We start from the raw sequence: 20,992 nt of genomic DNA on the forward strand, positions 1-20,992 counted from the left end.
TCACTCTTCATCCTCATCCTTGTTGCATTCTCCTTCAATGACCTTTCTGTACTGAAAATGCAAAGATTGTGCCATGGGAAGCTGGTGTGGTCCCTCACATGGGAATCTTTAGCTTGGTCTCTTTGAGAAGAAAATTCCTGTCTGAAGTTCATCTCCCACGAGGGTCTCTGCCTTGTGTTAGGAGTATTGATGAAATTTCCATACTTTGGCCACAGGATTTCTGCTGTCTTTAACTCCTTCATGTCATCCATAAATGAATCTCCCCCTATCTACTTTGCCTCACCTATCTCCCACTCCATAGTCACCTTCCTTTATGCTCAGATTTTCTGTTCAAGACTTTTTGTCACTGCCACTCTAACTAGCAAACAGTAATATGTACTCCGAATAAGTTCAACAGATTCAGGCTTCAATTGGTGAAGTTTGACGTATTTAAATAAATAAAAGATCGAAGCACTTTTCCACAAATTTTTTTACTGCATGCAACGCGTTTCGGCTCACAGAGCCATCATCTGGCACAAGACCTATCATCTGGTACAATAAGGTCTTGTGATGATAGGTCTTGTGCCAGATGATGGCTCTGTGAACCGAAACATGTTGTATGCAGTAAAAAAAATTTGTGGAAAAGTGCTGCGATCTTTTATTTACTTCAATAGTAATATGTACCTTCATTACAGCTGCTACCACCCCTCCCCCACTGTATGATCAATTCCTTACTCTCTTTCCATCTGTTTCCTTTTTGCCATGCTACTTAAAACTGCACCCTCATAACTAACATCAGCATTTTGTAGCAAGGTAACTATTAAACATACACTAATATCCATGCTCAGGATAGGGGCTATCCACCCTGATGAGACTCAAATCCATGGCCTTTGGTTTGACAGGCAAGGACTTAACATTGTTGTATGCTTATATCTCTACCCTGTAGAGACTACTCATTATCATTTTTACTATAAAATTATAAACCAACACCTTCATTAGCCTCCCAATGATCCAGAACTCCCACTACATATGCATGTGTTCTACCTGTATGCACATACATGGTTCAATAGTCATAAAGGGCAAAGGTATAGGTAGAGGAGTCCAGGGGATACGGTGAGATATCAAATAGGTAAGACAGGTTTAGGAATAGTTTGAAAAACTTGAGCAGCTACCCCGCTGTGGATGTGGATTCAGAGCACAACCAAGTGCTTATTAAATGCAATGTAAGCATCAAAAGACTAATGAAAATTAGAAAAGCAGGAAATTAGAATTTTGAAAATTTGACGGGGACTATTAGGGGAGAGTATCAGGAACGGGTGGCAAATAGCATCAAGAAAATTGAAAATACAGACACTGTAGAGGAAGAGTGGGACAATATTAAAACTGGATTAGTCGAAGAGGCTGAGAAGTCAATAGGTGATGGTGACATTAGAAAGATAAAGAACCTGTAAATGGCAGAGGAAATGATAAAGAAATGGAGGAGTGGTGGAAGTGGAAAAATGTAAATGCGAAGCAGGGCAAAAGGATGTTTATGGAAATAATCGATTATGGCATGTAACTAAGAGAGCCTGATCCATCTTCAGGCTGAATGTAGATCATTCATTTTTGCGCATGTAGTGGGGTTAAGAAAAATATACCGGCTGGGCGATGTCTGCTGGGTTTTGCCACTAATCCTATTTAATCAAGTGTTGTACATTGTCATAACTACTTTGTAAATATTCCATTCTTGGTGATGTAAGAGCATTAACATTTATTCAGTTGGTGACTTTTTTATGCTCTTCTTGGGTATGGGATATGTTTTTTGCACTAAGAGCTTTTTATTTCTGAAGATATCACCCTTCAGCAACATTTTTATGGTTTCATGAGATACATGTAGGTGCTTGAAAGTGTTCCAGGATTACTTAACTACATAATTATTTTACACTGAAAGTTGCTTGGCATCTTCATATGATTTTATTGACGTCTGTAGTGTGTGCTACGCTATAGTTATTGGCTTTCTTGGCAAGTAATGATGTAAGGAAGATAGTGCTGAATTTCATGTTCATTATTTATCTCTTCATTCATTTCATCTCATTTTTATTGTTTTGTTGGGAGAGTAAGTGAATCATTTTACACATGAAAAGTCTTGATTCATTTTCAAATTCATTGAAAAACTATTACATATATTAAGTATCATCTTGATGTCCCTGCAGGAGGGGAACAGAATACTCCTGCAGCATCCCTGCTTGTCGTAAGAGGCGACTAATGGGGTGGGAAAGATCCCCAATACATTTCTGTTAGTTCAGTCAGTATACTTTAAACAAAACGTGTGTACTGGAAGTACTTCCAGTGAAAACAGGATTTTGTATATGAGCACATTAAACATACATATGCCATCTTCAAAAACACTGCACACAAATGAACCACTTCAGGGTTCGCCCACCTAAACTCAAGGACCGGCTGTCCAACTAAAGAGTATTCAACACTACCATTCCTGCCAGCAATTTTAAAACTGGCGATTGATATGTTTATGTTTTTCACATGATAAGGAATTATGAGTGAGTGGTGGTTGAGTAGCTTGTCATTGCCATCACTTCCACATCAGGGGAGCTCTATCTCCCGAAGACCACATCTTAAACAGCTGCTGTTGAGAGAGCATGGTGTGACGTTGGATAGACAAGGCTGGAAAGGGGTTAACATAAGCCTTTATTTGCTATTAGTTACAAGTAATGAACCCAGATAGAGGTATAATTGTAGTGATCCAAATAGTCCCCTTTGTTGTCTCTGTACTCAGCTGGTGTCTTGCCATCTAAGAAGTATCACTTAGCACGGTGCATGATCACCCCACATAGATATTGGAGGTATGCGGCTGACTGAATCTACCTGTTGGACCACAGGTATTTGTAATGCAGATACAATGGCCATGCACTAGACATGTGGCTAGGAATCGGTCAGTGTCCGTTGTATTAAGTATTATTTTATTTACCTTACCATGTTACATTTTACAAATATACAAAAGTATAATTGTTTGTCAGTACAAATTTTTTTGTTCTTCTTTCACTTAACACACTGGTTTAAAATGTTCGTTTATGCATATTTATTTTTCACACTCATGTTAAAAATTTACCTGCAGGCCGAAGATTTTTTTTGTTAAAACACAGTCAGGTTCTAGTCATACCTTTCTTTTTGATAAATAAATACCATGTTTTAAAGTACAAAAAAAAGAAAAAAAAAACAAGAAATTGCAATGCAATAAAATATGCTTGGAACCTAAACAGAACAATGTCATTAAGGTTTCATATTCACGTAGCATGTCTTAATACATAATTATATAAAGGAGCTAAACATTTTAAGGTACGAATAAAAATAACTCGCTCTTAAAATATCACTCGGCCACCTCCTCAACTGTGCGTCTTTAGGGCTTTTACTCACCTTTTAAAACTTGCTTCATATTGGAATGGTTTTTTTAAATACCTTCGTTTTAAAAATAATATCTTTGCTTTAAAAATTCAACTATTAAAATATCCCTCTTGATAGTAAGGAATAAGCTAAATTTTAGTGCAAGCAGATATCTATTTTTTGTGTTTCCTCCCACTAAGAAGTCCCTTGTCTTATAAATACTGCATATTTTTTTCCCATGTCCTATCTTTTTCGAAACCACCCAGGATTTTGTGCTCAATATTAATAATAATATATTTATTTAACGGGTTCGTAGAACACCCTTTATATTGTTGTACATTGATTACAAGTATTCAAAGTAAAAAGAAGAAAAAGACATCAAGGGTATAAAGGAAACACTTCAGATAAAAATATCATGGTAATAGTAACAATTGAATAAGACAAATTTTATATAAGAATATAGATATTACATTGCATAAAATGAGGAAAAACAGTCAAGAAACATTGCTTCTCACATATCTTTTGAAGGTGGTTGAAGAGGAGGCAAAGAAATCGATGTCCCTTGAGTTTTCATTTGCATCTCTCATTGGACGGTATAGTGGCATGTAAAAAGAGTAATTATTGAATAGACAAGGAACATAGAACACATTTCTCAGTCTGGTATTCACCAAAGGTACTCTTGAAGAGAGAAAAGGTACTCTAAATATAGAATGGCTGGCCCGTTACAGGAACCAATTCGATGCCAACATTCTTTCGAGTTATCTTTCTCCGGGAGCATTTCAGAATAGCAAAGAAATATTCATCACAAAGAGAAACTGAACACCCGGTATCTATTAAAGCCTTGAATGGCATTAAATGAAGAACGATGGACAATATTGGCAGGCGATTTACACAAGCGTCACGGACACTCATTAAACTCATGGCAGGTTGGTTTAACCGCCGTATTTTGCGACACTAGTTCACTCTGTGGCCCACGGTCTTAGAATATGAGGTCTGGAAACTCTCCATCCAGGCATGGTCATTTAATGAAGCCGTTTCCTGTGGATGTCGGTGGGGCGCCACCTATCCCGAAGGGCTAGTTCCCTACGTATCTGTTTACGATACTTCAGTATTTATGAACTAATTTATGGCAAAAATGAAGATAAACACATCGACAGTGGTTACTAGCTAACAAGTTCATATGCACTTAACATCTTATAGCGAAACATGCCTTGAAGACGTTCTCATACGTATTAATCAAATAGAAGGTATTGGATTTCAGCTTCGTCTGCTTCCATACCTTTGTATTAAAATCAGTTACAGCCATAACGAATGATTGTCAGCAGTTAAAACCTTATGTAGTGAGGAAAGGTATTTTTAAGGAAACATTTATAGCTATCTTGTGGTAAACGTCAACATAAGTTGTCATAGAAGCAACGTACGCACCATTGCCTCTGAGCCCATCGGCATGTTTCCGCGGCCTTATAAGAATATAGATGTTTTCCTTGCTTTCAAACAGGAGTTACAAATATAATATCAGAAACGCAAACGGCTTCTTACCAAGGCCTAAGTGAAATACTTGTTATGAAGTGACGTATGTTAATTTTTTTACTCTCCTGAGTCTCGATCAAATGATAATAATAAGGCAGGGCACAGCAAATCTAAAAAAAATGATTTTATCCTAGGGAAGTTTTGGTGTTTGAAGTGAGGGTGTAGAATAAGCACATTTTAAGCGTTCACAGGGTGAATAATTTCCGGAAGTACTATTTATACCGTTAAAGGCTATTATATAACGATTCCCAGTAAACACGTATGACTCATGCATGAGGTCATAAAGAAGTCTGACGAATTTGTAGGACTCCTACAAAAGAGTCCCAAATGGCCTCATAATGATGTCTCCGTGAGGTCATATGCACTCGTATAGGAATTCTTTTCGCGGTCTCACACGACTCTGAAGGAGCTCAGTCAAGAGGTCTTATAGGACTCCTATAACAGTTCCAATATGATATAGGCGCAAATGTGGCGCCTCGACGTGTGTGATAATGGAACTACCTAGAGAACCAGAAAAATTACCCACTTCGTAATAATTCCGATAGATGGCTTTGAAATAGCCTACAAAAAAGCCGGGGCCCCTACCAGCCCATTAATTAAGATTTCAAAATACTTTACGCACCTTTATTTAAGAAAATTCTCCGATGACATAAGTACCCGACGTATCCAATTAAAATAAAGCAAAATAATACATTTAATGAGAACCATAGGTGGAAGTACGGCAGAAAAACAAAATGGAATAGACAACTTCATGATATTTATAAATTTATTCTTCATAATATTAAGTCAATAAACAAACATCACGAGTTTTTGAATTCTTCTTCTCTGCATACTTTACGCGGTCTCCGCTTGATACAGCCACTGCCTCTCCACTCTCTTCAAGGCGACACTACTTGCTGATGTCGGGTTCCATTTCATAAGAGAGGCTGCAAAAAAACATTGAACTTAGTTTGTTGAGAGTTATAATTGATAACATGATAACATCAAATAAACCAGATAAAGACTATTTATCTCATTAGCAGTCCCTAAATACTCCCAGGGCCGGTTTTAGCACCGAAGATGACCGTTTTAACTTGGTTAATTTTAGGAGTAACCGAATTAGTGAACTACTTTTGATTAACTCTTACACTTAATTACATTCCTATTGCATTAGAATGCTCTTAGAAGTTAACTTAAATACATGGTGAACGTTATTTCCATGCTTTATCGTTCCATAAGTTACATTACGAAGTGAAATCAAGCAAATTATAAATCGGTTAGCACTTTTGTTTGTTTACGTCATGATTTTGAGAACTGAGAAGTATATAAACTTCAATGATCTTAGGGAAAACTGTTTTGTGAACCCGAGATAATAAAAACATTGCTTGAACACGTACTAGATATGATCGAGATAGTGTATATTAGCGGAGATAATTTAAAATGCGATAACAGCAAATCTATAAGGATACGATGAATGAATGAAATGAAACATGAACAACAACAAAGGCACGTTACATAACGTGTTCCACCTAAAAATTGTACATGGATATATTTACCGATAATCAATGATAAGCACGAACTTAACCAGCTTGGAAAATAGAAATATTAATGAGTTTTCTCATTAACAAGTGGAAAAAGAATCGGACACATAAAATCATTGAAACTTACCTTCCACTCCGTGCACGTAACACATCATGATGTCCACAAGGTTCGTGCCGATCTCAGATCCGATGGAATCCTGATTCACGTTCGTAGACACAAGGAAAAACACGAGCAAGAACTAGGCCATGGAGTACACACGATATTAATCATAAACTAGACGTCTGAGCTCAAGGCAGTAGAATAACACGGCAACACAATGGCGGACCTAGCGGAAAGTGGAAGTGTCAGCTTATTTAATATAATCGGAGGGAGAAGTTTACGAACCCATCTCTTAATATAAAGAGTTAATTGAAGGAAGAAAAAATATTATACACGCAGAAATATATAATTACGATTGAAATTATAATTCATTAACATATACATGACTTGATTTTTCAGGCCTCATGTGTGTGTGATCTTGAAGACCACATGAAGTGTGAGGTCTTCAAGACTTTATGAAGTATGCGGTCTTAAAGACATCATTCATGTGACCTCATGAAGTGTGAGGTCTTAAAGGCCCTTTCATGTCTCTTAATGTGGAATCTTAAAGGAGTCCAACGTATGAGTTCATATAAGACCTCATTACGAATACTGTGTTGACTGGGTTCTTGCCTACTCACCAAAGGAATAATTTGAGATTTAAGGAAGTAAAATACCATCTGAAAGATAAGAACGAAAGAGATTTCGCAAATAATTTCCGAATAAACTTCCACGAAAACAGTGCAATGGATATAATTCGAGGGATTTGCGGATGCCATTCCTCTCGAAGGGGTTGACATCCTGCAGCCTCATTTTTAATAATGTAAAAAAAATTTGCATCAAAGCCACACTTGGAGTCTATCAAGGACAAGTATCTCCTTGAAGAGTCTGAGCTTTTCCCGGTGAATAGCGTGAAACTTTGTATCTCCAAGTAACCAAGTATCTCCTTACTGTGCGAGAAGCTGGAAGGGGCAATATGTCATTGTCTGAGCAAGTTGTAGCCGCAGGGAGACCTGCAGGGCTATTCCCATTATCGTATCGTCGGGTCATAAGTAGAAATCGGTCATAACTACCGCCTCGAGCGATTCCCATCTGACCTCGAGGTCATAAAGTGGGCGGTACGTAAGACCCAAAGGCCGTAATATTATGAACTGTCCAAGAGGCTGTCATATGTCAGGCGGTAGGAAATTAAGACTTTAAAATGAACCTTTTACGGGAACGGAGGCGGATTCAGCGGGCATTAGTGATACATATTGCTGAGAGACGCCGATTAACTCTAGAAAGACGGAGATTGAGGGATGCCAACAATCTTTTTGAATACGAAGATTATATTTTCGTCAATTATTTCCGTGCGTCGAAGGAGGTTGTTACATTCGTGAGCGAAGCCACGGAAAATGTCCTAAAGCGGAAGAACGTGGATGGATTAAGCCTCCACAATTCATATGCCTCCACCTTGTCATTTACAATATTCAACTCCTTACGGAGAGAAGGCCGCTTGGGTTGGCAGCTTTCTAGTTAATGCAAATAGATTGAATATGAAGTGAATAGCAGTCTACATTTCGTGGCTTAGAAACAAAATAATAGCAATTACAGCCTCTAACTAAGCGCTAGATAAAATAGAACAACACTTGCAGCTTAACCATACCCATACCAAACAGACAGAAAGGCAAGATGTGTACCAGACTCTCTTTAAGGCTGGAAATCCACGAGCATCTTCAAAGGCAAAATTGAGTTAAATTTGCATGTAGAACGATACATAGCACTACTTTAAATGTGATCTCAACTCTGTTCCAAGTAAAAAACAAATGTTAGATACATTATTGTTTATAATGGGGAATTCCCCATTGTAAACACAGAAGATGACAGTTGGGAGTGAAATTAATGCGGCAATTCTCTAAACACTATGTTGATACTTCTTGAAAACCAATTGTGAAGAGAAAATACTGCTATGACTTACTTTGGGCTGCAACACTTCTTTCTCCAGCAGTCCCTGTTGAGTAAGAGTGAGTGGTCCATGAAAAATTAATATAACACTGGATGTTCACATAAAAGCACAGAACCTTGAAAAAGCAAATGATATTTGATATAAAGGAACACACCAGCGTTGGTTGAGCAAATGTCGACACTCTCATCTAGAGTGACCATGGAACTCTCCCCGACAACAACCTGTAAGTATTAAGCAGGCTCATCAAAGAGTATCATACTTTACCACTCAAAAATTGTATTTTCAACAGTTATAGCTCTCCACCAGCCATTCACAGAATGTCAAATCAACATGGCAATACTCGTTACCTCAAATATCCCTTCCTCCAACTCCATTTCTCCTGGGTTTTCACATTCATCCTAGAGTAATCAGTGATAGAATCAAAATGAAATGGCCAAATAGCATCATTGACAATCATTTAGTGTCATAACCAATGCATCAAATACTCACAGACTCAACTCTTTCAATACCATCAAATAGAGGAATGGATGTAAAATGCCCTATTACCCCTAATATTTTTTTCTCGATCTCGGAGAGTTCACTATCTGGGACCGCCTATAGAGTAAAAGCTCAACTTATCAAGTATTATCTCATTCCAAACATGAAACCATTTTCCATAACGTTATTTCTATTACTTACCGAAGCATTACCAGTCCTTACACGTTCCGCATTCATTTGGGCGTTCTTCGCCCGAGTTTTCCTCTTCAAATCCTTCCAGACCTACAAGGATCGTACAAAATTTATAATAAGCTATGTAATATACAATGACATACTACCTTGATAGAAACGAAAACTGCTCAAGATCTTAAAATGCTACTGGAAGAAAAGTCGGAGATTCGGCAGAAAAGTAGTTAATAACTTAATCTTCACCTTTTTTCCACTGGTCCACACTTTTTTGGGGTCCATGCCCCCCAACAAGTTCGGCCAGCTCGCACCACTGCCTCTCGGCCGTCGCCTTTCCTTGTGGCCCTTGGAAGCGTCCACACGCAAAATCACGATGGTCAATCATATAATTTACCAAAACATTTATTTGGCTGTCGCGTACTCGAGCCGCTCTTTTCTTTGTTTCCCTGAAAATATAATAAAATCACTCTTTGTCCGTATCGGTGAAATTGTTAAGTGATGGCAACTATAGTCGAGATTTAACGCTAGACGTAACAAAATGGGAAACGATATGGTATTATACGGATTTAGGAACAATTACATGTATAAGGAAAGATTTTTCTGAGTGTTGTTTATCTTCTCTGCTCCATTTTCGGTCGTTTACTTTACGTTTACCGTTCTAACTTAATATTATAGAAACTTAATATTATAGAAACTTAATATTATAGAAACTTAATATTATAGAAACTCTCGCTCCATGCCTGGGATTCGGGACTGGTCTTCATTCTCTATGGCTTGTTTTTCATCGCACACATTCCTTTTGCTTTTCCCTTCATCAGTCCTATATTTTGAAACCCGAAACCACTCTCCAATGCTCCTCTTTACGCATTTAAGGTCAAACAGTGCTCCAGGCACATTTTTGGCCTTCAAACTCTGCAAAGTAGTTTTAAAACAATGTGGTGAATATTTGGAAATATGTTTACTTATAGGGTTTTCTACTTACTAAGCATAAGTGAAGTAACTAATGAATAACTTAGTAAGGTAGATTTTTCAATTGAAATGGCATAGTTTAAACATAATAAATTATCAAACCCTTTACAAAAGTGTGTCCATGATACGATTAATTCACGATTACACAAATATATATTCAACTTCACCAATTGATTAGGAGAATATAACTACGACATACACACTTAAAAGGAATATAATTGTAATACACTTACCAAATATCACATTTATGATGGCGCTGAAATGGACCTCAAACGCCATCTTATTTTCTGATCTGCCTTTCATGCAGAAGTTGACTGCTAGCTCATTGGACATCAGGATTGAGGGACATGTCACTCACCGTTTTATTCAACCCAGCGCTCATCTGGTTGTGATGCGTACATTTAAATATCATTTTAGACGACCTGTCCTTCAAGAAACAAGTCTGAAAAATAGTATGAAAACGAGGAAATTAAGAATATGGTCTCATTAGAGAGAGTTCATCCATGGTATCATTAGAGCCACAGAAATGCTTATGTTATGATGAAATTGCTACTCAAATACTAAAAATACAAAAATGTTTACAATTTAATTGGAATACCTACCAAATACTCCCTATATTTTACATTCTCCCCAAGTGTTTCCTCTACATTTAAGAGGTCACCCACATCATTAATAGGGAATGAATGCATGTCCTCAAATTCACTCCCAATGGACCGTATGCCTGGCAGTCCAACGACGCGACTTTCTAGGTCACCAAGCTTGTTCTTTACCTCCGTCATGGCATCACTGTCCTCGAGAATGTGCCTGGCAATCTTTCTTTTTACATCCCTCACCTCCTCCAAAACCTCATTTTTCATGGAAGCAAGGAAGTCTATGGATTGAAAATGATAGCAATTAGGTACTTCTGTGGAAGCTATTGTGAGCTCACAACTTCCAAGTAATTAAATAGCATGGCATACCCATGATCTGCTTATTTGGCAAATCAGTGTGACGAGGGAGCCCAGACCCTGATACTTGGACTCCCTTATCACATTGCACACGGACACATTGAACACCTTTTGAAGCCACCTCTGTTTGTATATTACATGTACGTGTCTACTAGCCAGAGCAAGAGAATTTCACGAAAAATGCTAATGCTTACCAGGTGACGGTGGTTTGGGTAGGATATTATGCTCTTCATCGTCTACCTCAGACGAGCTCTCATTTGGATATCTCCAATTATTTGGAAAAAGGAGAACTCCAATTCTTTGGAGTTCTTCTCCTTTTTCCAAAATTTTGCATCTCCGCTTTGAAGAATGTCTCCAAATCAGTGTCATCACACTCGGCCATTTTCCGCTCAATGGCAATGGCTTCTTCAAGAGTTTCTGGGAGAAGAATTTTTATTATGTCACTATAATTGATGAAAGGAAGGAGTTGCAAATACACAATGTCAAAAATATACTGTGGTGAGTTATTTATACTAGAGCGAGACAGACAACAGTTCCCTATAGTATCACATACACATGATGAAGGACATTATTGTTAGTCAAACGGATTAAATTGAATGTAACTCAGTAAAAAAAAATAAAAAATGAAATAATAATTGGCAAGGAAATAGTTTAAGGTACATTTATTTTGCCTGCATAAATTGTTATTCCCCCCTTAAACTAAATAACAAATATTATTTTACTAACTCACCAAGTGGATGTGTACATAATTTTACATCAATTACATCCCACCCATCACTAGGTGGAGATGCAATCTTAAAAGCCCGAGAGACAGCTGCCCAATTATAGCTGTCCCTGGGGTAGTGACAAACTATTTTGTCTTGGATGAGCTTCACCCAAGACGAGGGAACTGCCTGAACAGTTAACCCACTATATCCTCCATGTGGGAGAAATCCCACCACTTGCCAGGGCATCCTGAAAGAGTGAAAAAATCAATTACTAAAATATTATATTCAAAGAAACACTATTGTATACTGGAACTAATGTTCATAATAACGTCATTAGCCAACATACCATACAATAATAAGCATACACTATGAGAGCAATTCAGCGAGATAGAATTGCTCACAATGAGGAAGAGGATATAATGGAAGCATCATCATTTTCGCTCGAACGTCAGCAAGTAAAAATGATACTGAGCCCCCTAAACCACTGCCAACAAAAATACCAACATTTCCTAAAGGAGCAGGTGAAGTGTAGGCATAATTAATTTTGCTGAAAATTTCACCCACTTAGGAAATTTTGCCATTTCTCTTGGCAATGACAGTTACAACAACTGCAGTGCTATCACTCATGACAACACAATTGTCTGGTGGAGCTATTGCTATCCTCGACCCCTTCCAATCTACATAATGATAGCTGGGTCCCTCCAAACCTAAAGGTAGGTTGTGACAGTCCTTCTTTTTGCCAAACTTACACTTATCACCAAGTAAATCATTTGGCTGGAGGAATGATTTCTCTTGTAGCCGCTTAACTATTTGAGGTAGAACTCCGTTTGGATTCCTAACAAGTTTTTTGATGCGTTGCAGTTCATTCTCAAATTTGAATGCACTGAATTGGTCAAGTGGTCAATGCACCCTACAGTCATCCACAACATGCTGTAAACCATGCACATTGTAAGTCACATTTTCCAAGCCGTAGAGCTGCCCATAGTGTGAAACCACATAATGAAGTAATTTGCCCGCATAACTTGAATTCTCCATGTAAGCTTCAGTTGCCAGGATACGGATTGCATAATGCAAGGAGAGGAAATGGTTGTACACAGCTGGGGCTAAAACATCCTTCATCAGAAATGGACCAGTATATAACAGGAACATTCTGAATTCGGTGGCTTTCCACCTTAGCAACTCACTTATTGCCCTGGGCTTCCTTGAAAAATCAGTGGGCACACACTTTTGGACTCCCAAAATCTTCTGGTTGAGAAGGGCAATGCTTCTGGATGGAAGCCGCACGCTATGGACACCACTTGTCCATGACACCATCATCTTCCTCATCACCCCTAAACAAATGAGGTGCATATACTCAAATGGAAAATCTTCACCATCCTAATTCCAGGGATCCTAAGGAGGGGAGACACTCCTATGTGATGGGCCTCATCATCCCCCTGGGAAAAGCTGGCATCACTCCTACGTTGGGCATTAACCTCATTGAAGACCACTTTATTTTTTAAATACTCTCCGTGAGCACAACATTTGCCACAGCTTGAGTATCCAGTGTGCGATTTTATCTGCGCCACAAAGGCCCGAGCAGGGGCATCACAAACATAGCAGGAAACGTTCACGTTAATTACTGTTCCTGTATGCTCAATCCCATCATTTTTCAGAGAAATCATTTCCTCCACATAGTCGCACAGAAACTCGTTGCATGACTGGGGTTTCTCATAACCATGATAGAGTCCCACAACAAAAGGTGAAATGGCAGGGAACTCCTCAAGGCATGTAATATGGGCCACACTTGGCTCCCCGAGCTTTTTGATAGTGGGAGACCATCGATGTTGCATTGCAACTGTAACGAGTTACAATCACCGATACAGGGGTAAATGTTGAGCAAGTTGACTTCTTAATGCCGAGATGGTAGTAAGTGCCACTTCCTATCACTTTTGAAGAAATCGATTTGGGAGTCCTCAGCAAGGTCCTCACATCGGCCGGCAGGGCTCTCAAGCTGGGAGATTTCCTAAGTAAATGCAGCAAATCACTCACCTTAGTCATTGCCACGCCATCTGCTGCCCACTCTGCGAGGGCACTGCGGAAGTCTTCGAGATAGAAACTGGCACTGGAATCGTCAGTATCAATACTGTCGGCCGAGTATTCCGACTCCTCATCACTCCCCAGACCCTCGCTGCATGCCTGCACCTTCGGATCGTTCAGAACCATTTCCTCCCTCCAAATCGCCAACAATCCCAGCTACCTCCGGGGCACACGTCATCAACGGATGCCGGGGGAACCATTTCCGGAGCTTCACCACCACTATCCGACCCACTACTGTCTCTTGCGGTGTGTGCTTTCATCCGTAAACGCCTAATTCTCTGCCTACCGCAAATGAAGTCATAAGGCATATAACTACCACCCTTAGGCATTACGGCGAAATTTGCTCAAGAATTACAATAAGCAACTCCAAGCAATGACCTGGAACTGACGTAACGATGGAAATTCTTAACTTGAAACCAGGATACCATGCGAGCCAGATCAGCAGTGTTAAGCAGGGAGTGACAAATAATCCACAGGAAGGATATAATTAATTACACTTACCTTATATGTCTCCCGGCGAAACCACGCGGTAGAAAGCTCTTCAAGCGTCACCGAACACTTTCAAATGAAAACGCGAATTCGCGAGAGTAAAAGTCACTCACGAAAATATGCAATTGAAAGTCACACACGGCAATCCACGCCGATGAAAATGTAAATGAAATTATGGATGAAATGTGACGGATGGGAATGATAAATGCAGATGGAAATGGATGGCGATATGAAATGCAAGATGAAAAACACGTGAAATTAGATTAATGAAAATAATTAGATTATGAAATATATGAGGATGTTTGCGCGATGGAGATTAATGGAAGTTCTTTAAAGAACTGATTATAAATTCAGTGAACGATAACGCTCCAAGACCACCCGAAAAACGATAAGCACCACGATGACGACTGAGCACAAAGGCAGAGGACAGCAAAGTGACATGGCGTATATGATGGCGGCGTGTCAGCTTAGGTTCCTTCTACCCAGAGTGCCCTGGCGCTAGCTCAGAATAACCAGCAGACGAAACCATAAACGAAAGGAAATTAATGCATTTATACCATTCATTTATCCCGATTTCATTTATTGTTCGAATGTGAATCAAATTTACTCCGTTGATTACGTAATCCAGGGTATTCTTCATAAAACTCGAATTGCCTTTTAGAAGGCGGTAGATATTTCTATGAATGCATTCACAAAATCCTCCTCATAATGAGTATTTGGCCGTTGCAAGCGTTCAGTATATTAATTTGAATCATTTAAGGCACTAAGTGGTTAGTTATTTACTCGCAGATACTCTCAAATACGCGCACAAAGTACGCCATACGTGGCAGCCATTTCTACAGAGCAAATCTACCTCACCTGTTGCTATCATGTTTCTGGCAATCTCGGGACAACATATTAGGATAAACAGTTGCTCATATTTTGCTCCGGACGTTTATATAAACGTCCACGGGCGTGCTAGCTGGGAATGCTGGCACCTATTTCCAACCTCTACAATAAAAGAACATTCACTGTGTCTCATCCTATCAAAATTATCAACAAACACTTTCTCTAAGTTTATGCTCGGATATGATGATGATAAGACACTACCCTTACACACCTTGGCTGCAGACAATTTATAGTGTGCTGAACTTCTTCAGCACTTGTCACCGTACCCACAGATCCGAGGCTGGATAAAGATTTATCAGCAACAGCAGCGGTGATTCTTCCATTTCTCTACACTATAATTTGTTTGTGAAAGATAGGTATCACTTCACCTCTTTCCTCCCTGCACTTCAGCTCAAAGAACACTAAATTATCGTCGCCCACTTTTTTTCACTCCCCACGTGTTCGGCATATTTAATGTCGACGAACTCTTCGACAAATTCAGTCCCAGGCAGCGATTCCGTGTCATCGGGCTAGCCAGAACTGGTCCAGCGGAGAAGGGCCTCGTCAGGATCGGCTACATCTGTTGCCAGTTGTGGCAGGATGGGTGCATTAGTAGTTGTTGGATCCCCTGCGGCCCCGGCCACGCCGGGGCTGTCCCCGAAAGGGCTGCTGAGGTTGACGCTGTTGTCGTGGTGGTCCGCCTTTCCAGGGGCCCTGTTGCGGCAGCTGTTGGGACGGCTGGAACCCTTCTGGGATTCTTAGCAGGTCGGTGGGGATGGATGGCAGCATTCTCAGGGTGTCTGGCCACCCCATCGTGGCCACTGCGAGAAGAATCCGGCCCCTGTTGTAAAGGAGCCTTTTAGTTGTTTCTGCGTGGGTCTCCCAGTCAGCTGCTAGTCCGAGGAGGAAGGCTACCTCATGTTGATCCCTTGGTTTAAATATAATGGAATTAGCGTTAGTTTTCAAGGTTGCAAATAGTTTTAATACCTCTTCTTCCGCAGGAAGATCTAAATGTTGAGGTGGTGGAGGCGGTCGTAGAGATTCCCACGTGGTGGGCTGTTGCTGTGATGCGACCGGGTTCTGTAGGGCAGCAATCGCTTGGGTAAGCGTGGTAAGTTGCTCCGTCATTTGCTGCAGTTGGGCCTCCATGGTAAGTTCCGCGGGTTCCACCTCTGATAAAGTTTGCAATGTAGCCTCAATGGTGGTTTCTTGATCTTCGTCGAATAAATCTTGCGATCTGGGATCTTTGGGTCTATGTAAATTGTACATGTAGGGGTTTTTAATACTGAAAAGCACTGCTGCTGCTGCTGCTGGGCCTGGGTGCCCTCCCTACTCTTCCAATTCCCGCGTGAACGAACCCAGGAACTCCTGCATAATTATGCTCTCCCATGACATCAATTTGTTCCTCCACCATTATGCTCCTGACTGAGGAAATGTTGATGTTTTTGACCACAGAGCATGTTAGAATAGGAACGTGATCTATTGGCACACAATTTCCATTTTTGTTTTCCATCAGTTCCTTGTGCACTAAATTCTTTTTAAATGCACTTGCAAACTGACGGCAACTCGGGTTATTATTGGAACCAAACATGGATCTAATAACACTAAAGAATATTTCTAGGCGGTCCTGGCTCAACTTATATGTTCATATGTACATATTTTAAAATACATTCGGTTTCGACCCATTTTTCATAAATGGCCATAACACTTATCATGCAGACCCTCAAACCAACAAAACCAGCTTTTCTGGGGCTAGTACAAATATGAGTCCCATCTCCAAGCTTCAGCTTCTGGATGTAATCATACATTTCATGGAAAAAACCTTATGTCTCTCTGTATTTCCGCATGTCAATGGTACGTTTACTACCCTTACTGAAAATAGATCGTGAGTTTAAAACATCAAAAAGTCGTTTGAACATTTTTATAAATATAATAGTACCATTACAATTCTCAAAACCAGAGATCTTTTTTACCTGGCAATATGTCGATGCATCAGCTACTGAGTTGCTGAGTAGCTGAACAGCCAACTTAACCTTCATGATTTGCTGCCTGTAATTGATATGACCAGCCCTCAATTTAATAGCAACATGCAGGCCTTCTTTTCTTTACAGCTTCTCAAGAGACTCAATAAGAGCCCAATGAATTGCTTGACCTTCCCCATCAAACAAACATTTTTTGTCCCCTAATGTATTTCTGACCAGTATCAGCATGTGGCATGCATCAAGGAATATAGATACTGGCTCTTGAGTGACCGGATGCGGGAAAGAAGTTTGCAAGTTTGCATAATGCATTAAAGTGCAACCTACGTTATTAGCCATGGAAAAATTTACACAAGGACCGTCAAATGTCATTGATGTAACCTTTAAATTAGGGTGATGTACCGACTCCAAGCATGCTTTCACTAATGAGCATCGCTATTTCCCGTTAAGACCATCGATTAAAAAAATATCCAATAGGTACCTTCCAACTACTATTGAGTCCAAAAAGCATGATTACCAATGCCTCTTTTGCAACAGGCATTTGGTCAACCTCCGCAAAATTTCCACCAAAACGAACATGACCCCACGTCTCTTTCCCATCAAATTCCGAAAACCTCCTTGCAGATATTTCATCCATCACAAGGCTACATAGAAGAGGAAAAGATTCTCAGCAGTCAAATGTAATAAATCTTTTGCCTCCTTACAAAACCCATGCATAAAATTCATAGTTTCATACCATCTACTGAGGGTACGGGGATGTGGCAAGCAAGAATCAAATGTTTTACGAACATAAGAATATGCCTTAGGGGAATAGTAGTTAAGCGTAAAAGCAAATGCTCTCATCTCCGGTGAATACTTATGAGGCAGTTTCAAACCATTGCTTTTCTTGATCCGGCGCATCAAAAGGTCTTTATTGCCCTTTGAAGCACTCTCAAGAAAAGTTGCGCATTCATCATTGATATGGTTTTTCTTTTGGAGTTCACTAATACGATAACATACTGCAGGGTAGTAACCTTACCTTTAAGCCTACTCCTTGTTTGCCTTAGAGCCTTTAACTTCCTGTTCATGGAAGCTAGTCTCCCCATGACACTTCAGCTTCAATGACAGGAATTTCTTCCTTTGTGTGTCAGGACCACAGCACTTATGTCCTCCTGAATAGCTGAGGATGGCCCTGGCTAAGGTGCATCGGCCAGCACCACTTCATTTGGCTCTATCAATTCTTGAGCATGATCAGGCATATCCATCCTTGCTCTCTTTCTAGGTTGTCGTTTCACCTGTAATTGTGTATTAAAAATTAAATGCAATTAATTCTCTCTCATGGTCACATATCAATTGATGTAGCTCAATGGACAGCACTTGTTGCACACTAACACATTGTAAACTACACTAAAGATTCATATGTAATTCAATATTCAAAGAAAAAGTCATCATAGAAACTATAACCTACTTTATTATGAAACCTACTTTATATGAAATTAGTTATTAATGCCTGAAGATCTTAATTCTTTAGAATACTTAAGTTAGAGATAATGGTCACATATTGTTAAAGCATATACTATTGAACAGAAAAATAAGTACACATTCTTATTTTAGCATTCAAATTTGGTGTTTCAAATTATTTACGGTGAAATTTCATAGATATGCTGAAATTATAGCGTTTTTGGCTTAAATATTGCAAAAATTTCTTAACAAACAAATTAAAAATCAGTAGATTATCGTGTCTTTTACGATTTGAACTTTTACCGCTACTATGCCTGGAAGATAACATTAACAACATCAAATGAATCTGAATTTGACAATGCAATTCCAAGCTAGCAGAAATAGAACCTCTTGCGTCAACAGTTAAATACTGTTTTGGGTCATATTAACATAAATCTACTGTACCACCTACCACTAAGCAGCATTACTTCTATAAGAATGCACATACCTCGAACCAGAAGTGCAGGGTAACATTATGTTGTCTTAGGCTTGCTTTCATGAAATTGGCTTAGAATCATGTTCACCTCATGATCATGAGCTTATTTCAAACCCTATTCTGTCCTGTTGTAATACATCTATGTGCAAAACTAAGCTATCTATCATTTACAATGCAAGGCAATAAGAAAAAAAGCAAATGATATATTGGCTGTGTTGTCCTATAACTTGAAGAAAGAGATATTGCTGTGAACTTCACTACTTACCCCTGAAAGCAAATGTTATAGGCTAAGTTGAAGGAAATCATCCCAAATAACTTTAGCACTTACCTAATAGCAAGTATGAGTTAAATATGGAGCAAAATATTCTGATGAGTGGTGCAAAACAAAGAATAGATATGTTGATACCAGTGCTAAAGACTGTCACATCTTGCTTGACAGCAATGTTATGGCTAGAAGCAAGTCTGGAAACCTTTCAAATGTTATAGGAACGAAATAAATACACAATATAAATTTCAATTAGCTATTAATTCTTCAACAATTTTTGAAATGTTACAAATAATAATTTATTTTTTGTGACATTCATGGTGAAACACAAACTCTTTACACCTTCATCACCTTCAGATTGCCAAGTGTTCATTAAATATTGAAGGCCAATTCCCTTCCCTGCCAACCTGATTATCATATATGATGATAAACCCTATCTCGCAGAGGTTTTAGAGTAGGAAGTAATTCCCTTTTTCTCTTGCTCTGCTCTTGCCTCTTTAAGAAGGACTGCAGAGTAAAACTGAACTGTTCAATCATACCTTCACTCACAAATACCTTTCCACAATTTTTTTTAAGTTCAAGGCATCTATGTGTGAATTATGCCCACTGTTGCTGAAGTCTTTCAGAACTTCTTCCACTAATTTGCTCTGAGCATTGGACTTCCTGCCTGGCAGCACTTTCTTTAAAAGGGGCAAGGTGTCCGAAAACCCTGCAACAACTGCACCAAAGTCTTCCAATGTATTACAGTGGTTCACTGCTGCCAACACCATTCTGGCATCAAATTGGACATTGTGTCCTTCAAGTATCACCTTCTTAAAACTCTTCAGATAATCAATAAAAGCACATAAACCTTCCTCATGATTACCTGAGATGACTGGCTTGCCTTCACAATACAGAAGTCCATCTACTGCTCTAATGTGAGTGATTTCACTAACCCTGTCGGGAATGCCCTTATCAGGGTAAAGGCAGCATGAAAAACTCGTGCTTCCCACTGCACCAATTTGAAGCAGCTCTGCATTCCCTGACAAGCCAGTTGTTTCAGCATCAAAAAACACAGTTGTACATGCATCACCCCCAAGAACAAGATAAGAATAAAAAACACTATTAATATCAGGGTCATAGGCCATCCCTGTTTTATACGTTATCCCTTCTTTAGCCTCTTTTAACTTCAGCATGCCCATAGAGGAAAGACAACCTCCTCTGCTTAAAAGAGCATGTTTCCCTCTTCTCAGCCAGTGACTTTCTTTTCAGGCTAAGTCGTGCCCTGTAGCGAATTGTTTTGTGACCAGGGGATATCAGTAGATTTTTTTTACATCAGTGACATATGTTACACCAACATTTTTTGGCAGACTGCAGCTGCCACCCGGAAATCATTAGACTCAGATGACCCATAATGTCTCATTTTCGGTCAGTGCCTTACTGGCAACAATAGCATTAAATTTTCATTACATTGAGTAGAGCCACAAGGAGCCAAACAATCAGAATTACTGGCAAATTTCTGAAATACATTTTGTAACTCAATTTGCAACCTCTCCCCTACAAGACCTATTCCTTTAGGAAGACCCTTGTGCATATATGACTCCGGATCTTTCACATATCCACACCATGAGCCACAATCTCTGTGGATGTCAAAAGCATGCGGAACAATATTTGTAATGGCCTTTCTAAGTAGGTCTGGTTG

General features: G+C 39.3%; 2 protein-coding genes and 1 long non-coding RNA gene across 3 annotated transcripts; all 3 read right to left on the reverse strand.

Annotated features, from left to right (window-relative positions):
• Positions 1-8,335: 8,335 nt before the first annotated feature.
• LOC124162897 lies at positions 8,336-9,027 on the reverse strand. The gene is made up of 3 exons (XR_006865701.1): positions 8,779-9,027; positions 8,586-8,652; positions 8,336-8,476 (listed from the first exon to the last, which is right to left on the reverse strand). It is a non-coding gene; the product is annotated as an uncharacterized LOC124162897 (long non-coding RNA).
• A 3,590-nt stretch (positions 9,028-12,617) lies between these two features.
• LOC124163014 lies at positions 12,618-13,043 on the reverse strand. Its single transcript, XM_046539797.1, has one exon. It carries the CDS (start codon positions 13,041-13,043, stop codon positions 12,618-12,620), a length of 426 nt encoding a protein of 141 aa, XP_046395753.1.
• Positions 13,044-19,856: 6,813 nt separating this feature from the next.
• LOC124163015 lies at positions 19,857-20,438 on the reverse strand. Its single transcript, XM_046539798.1, has one exon. The coding sequence runs from the start codon at positions 20,436-20,438 to the stop codon at positions 19,857-19,859; it is 582 nt and encodes a 193-aa protein (XP_046395754.1).
• Between the last annotated feature and the right edge of the window lie 554 nt (positions 20,439-20,992).

This window comes from Ischnura elegans, chromosome 7 (assembly GCF_921293095.1).
Source record: "Ischnura elegans chromosome 7, ioIscEleg1.1, whole genome shotgun sequence".
Lineage (NCBI taxonomy): Eukaryota > Metazoa > Arthropoda > Insecta > Odonata > Coenagrionidae > Ischnura > Ischnura elegans.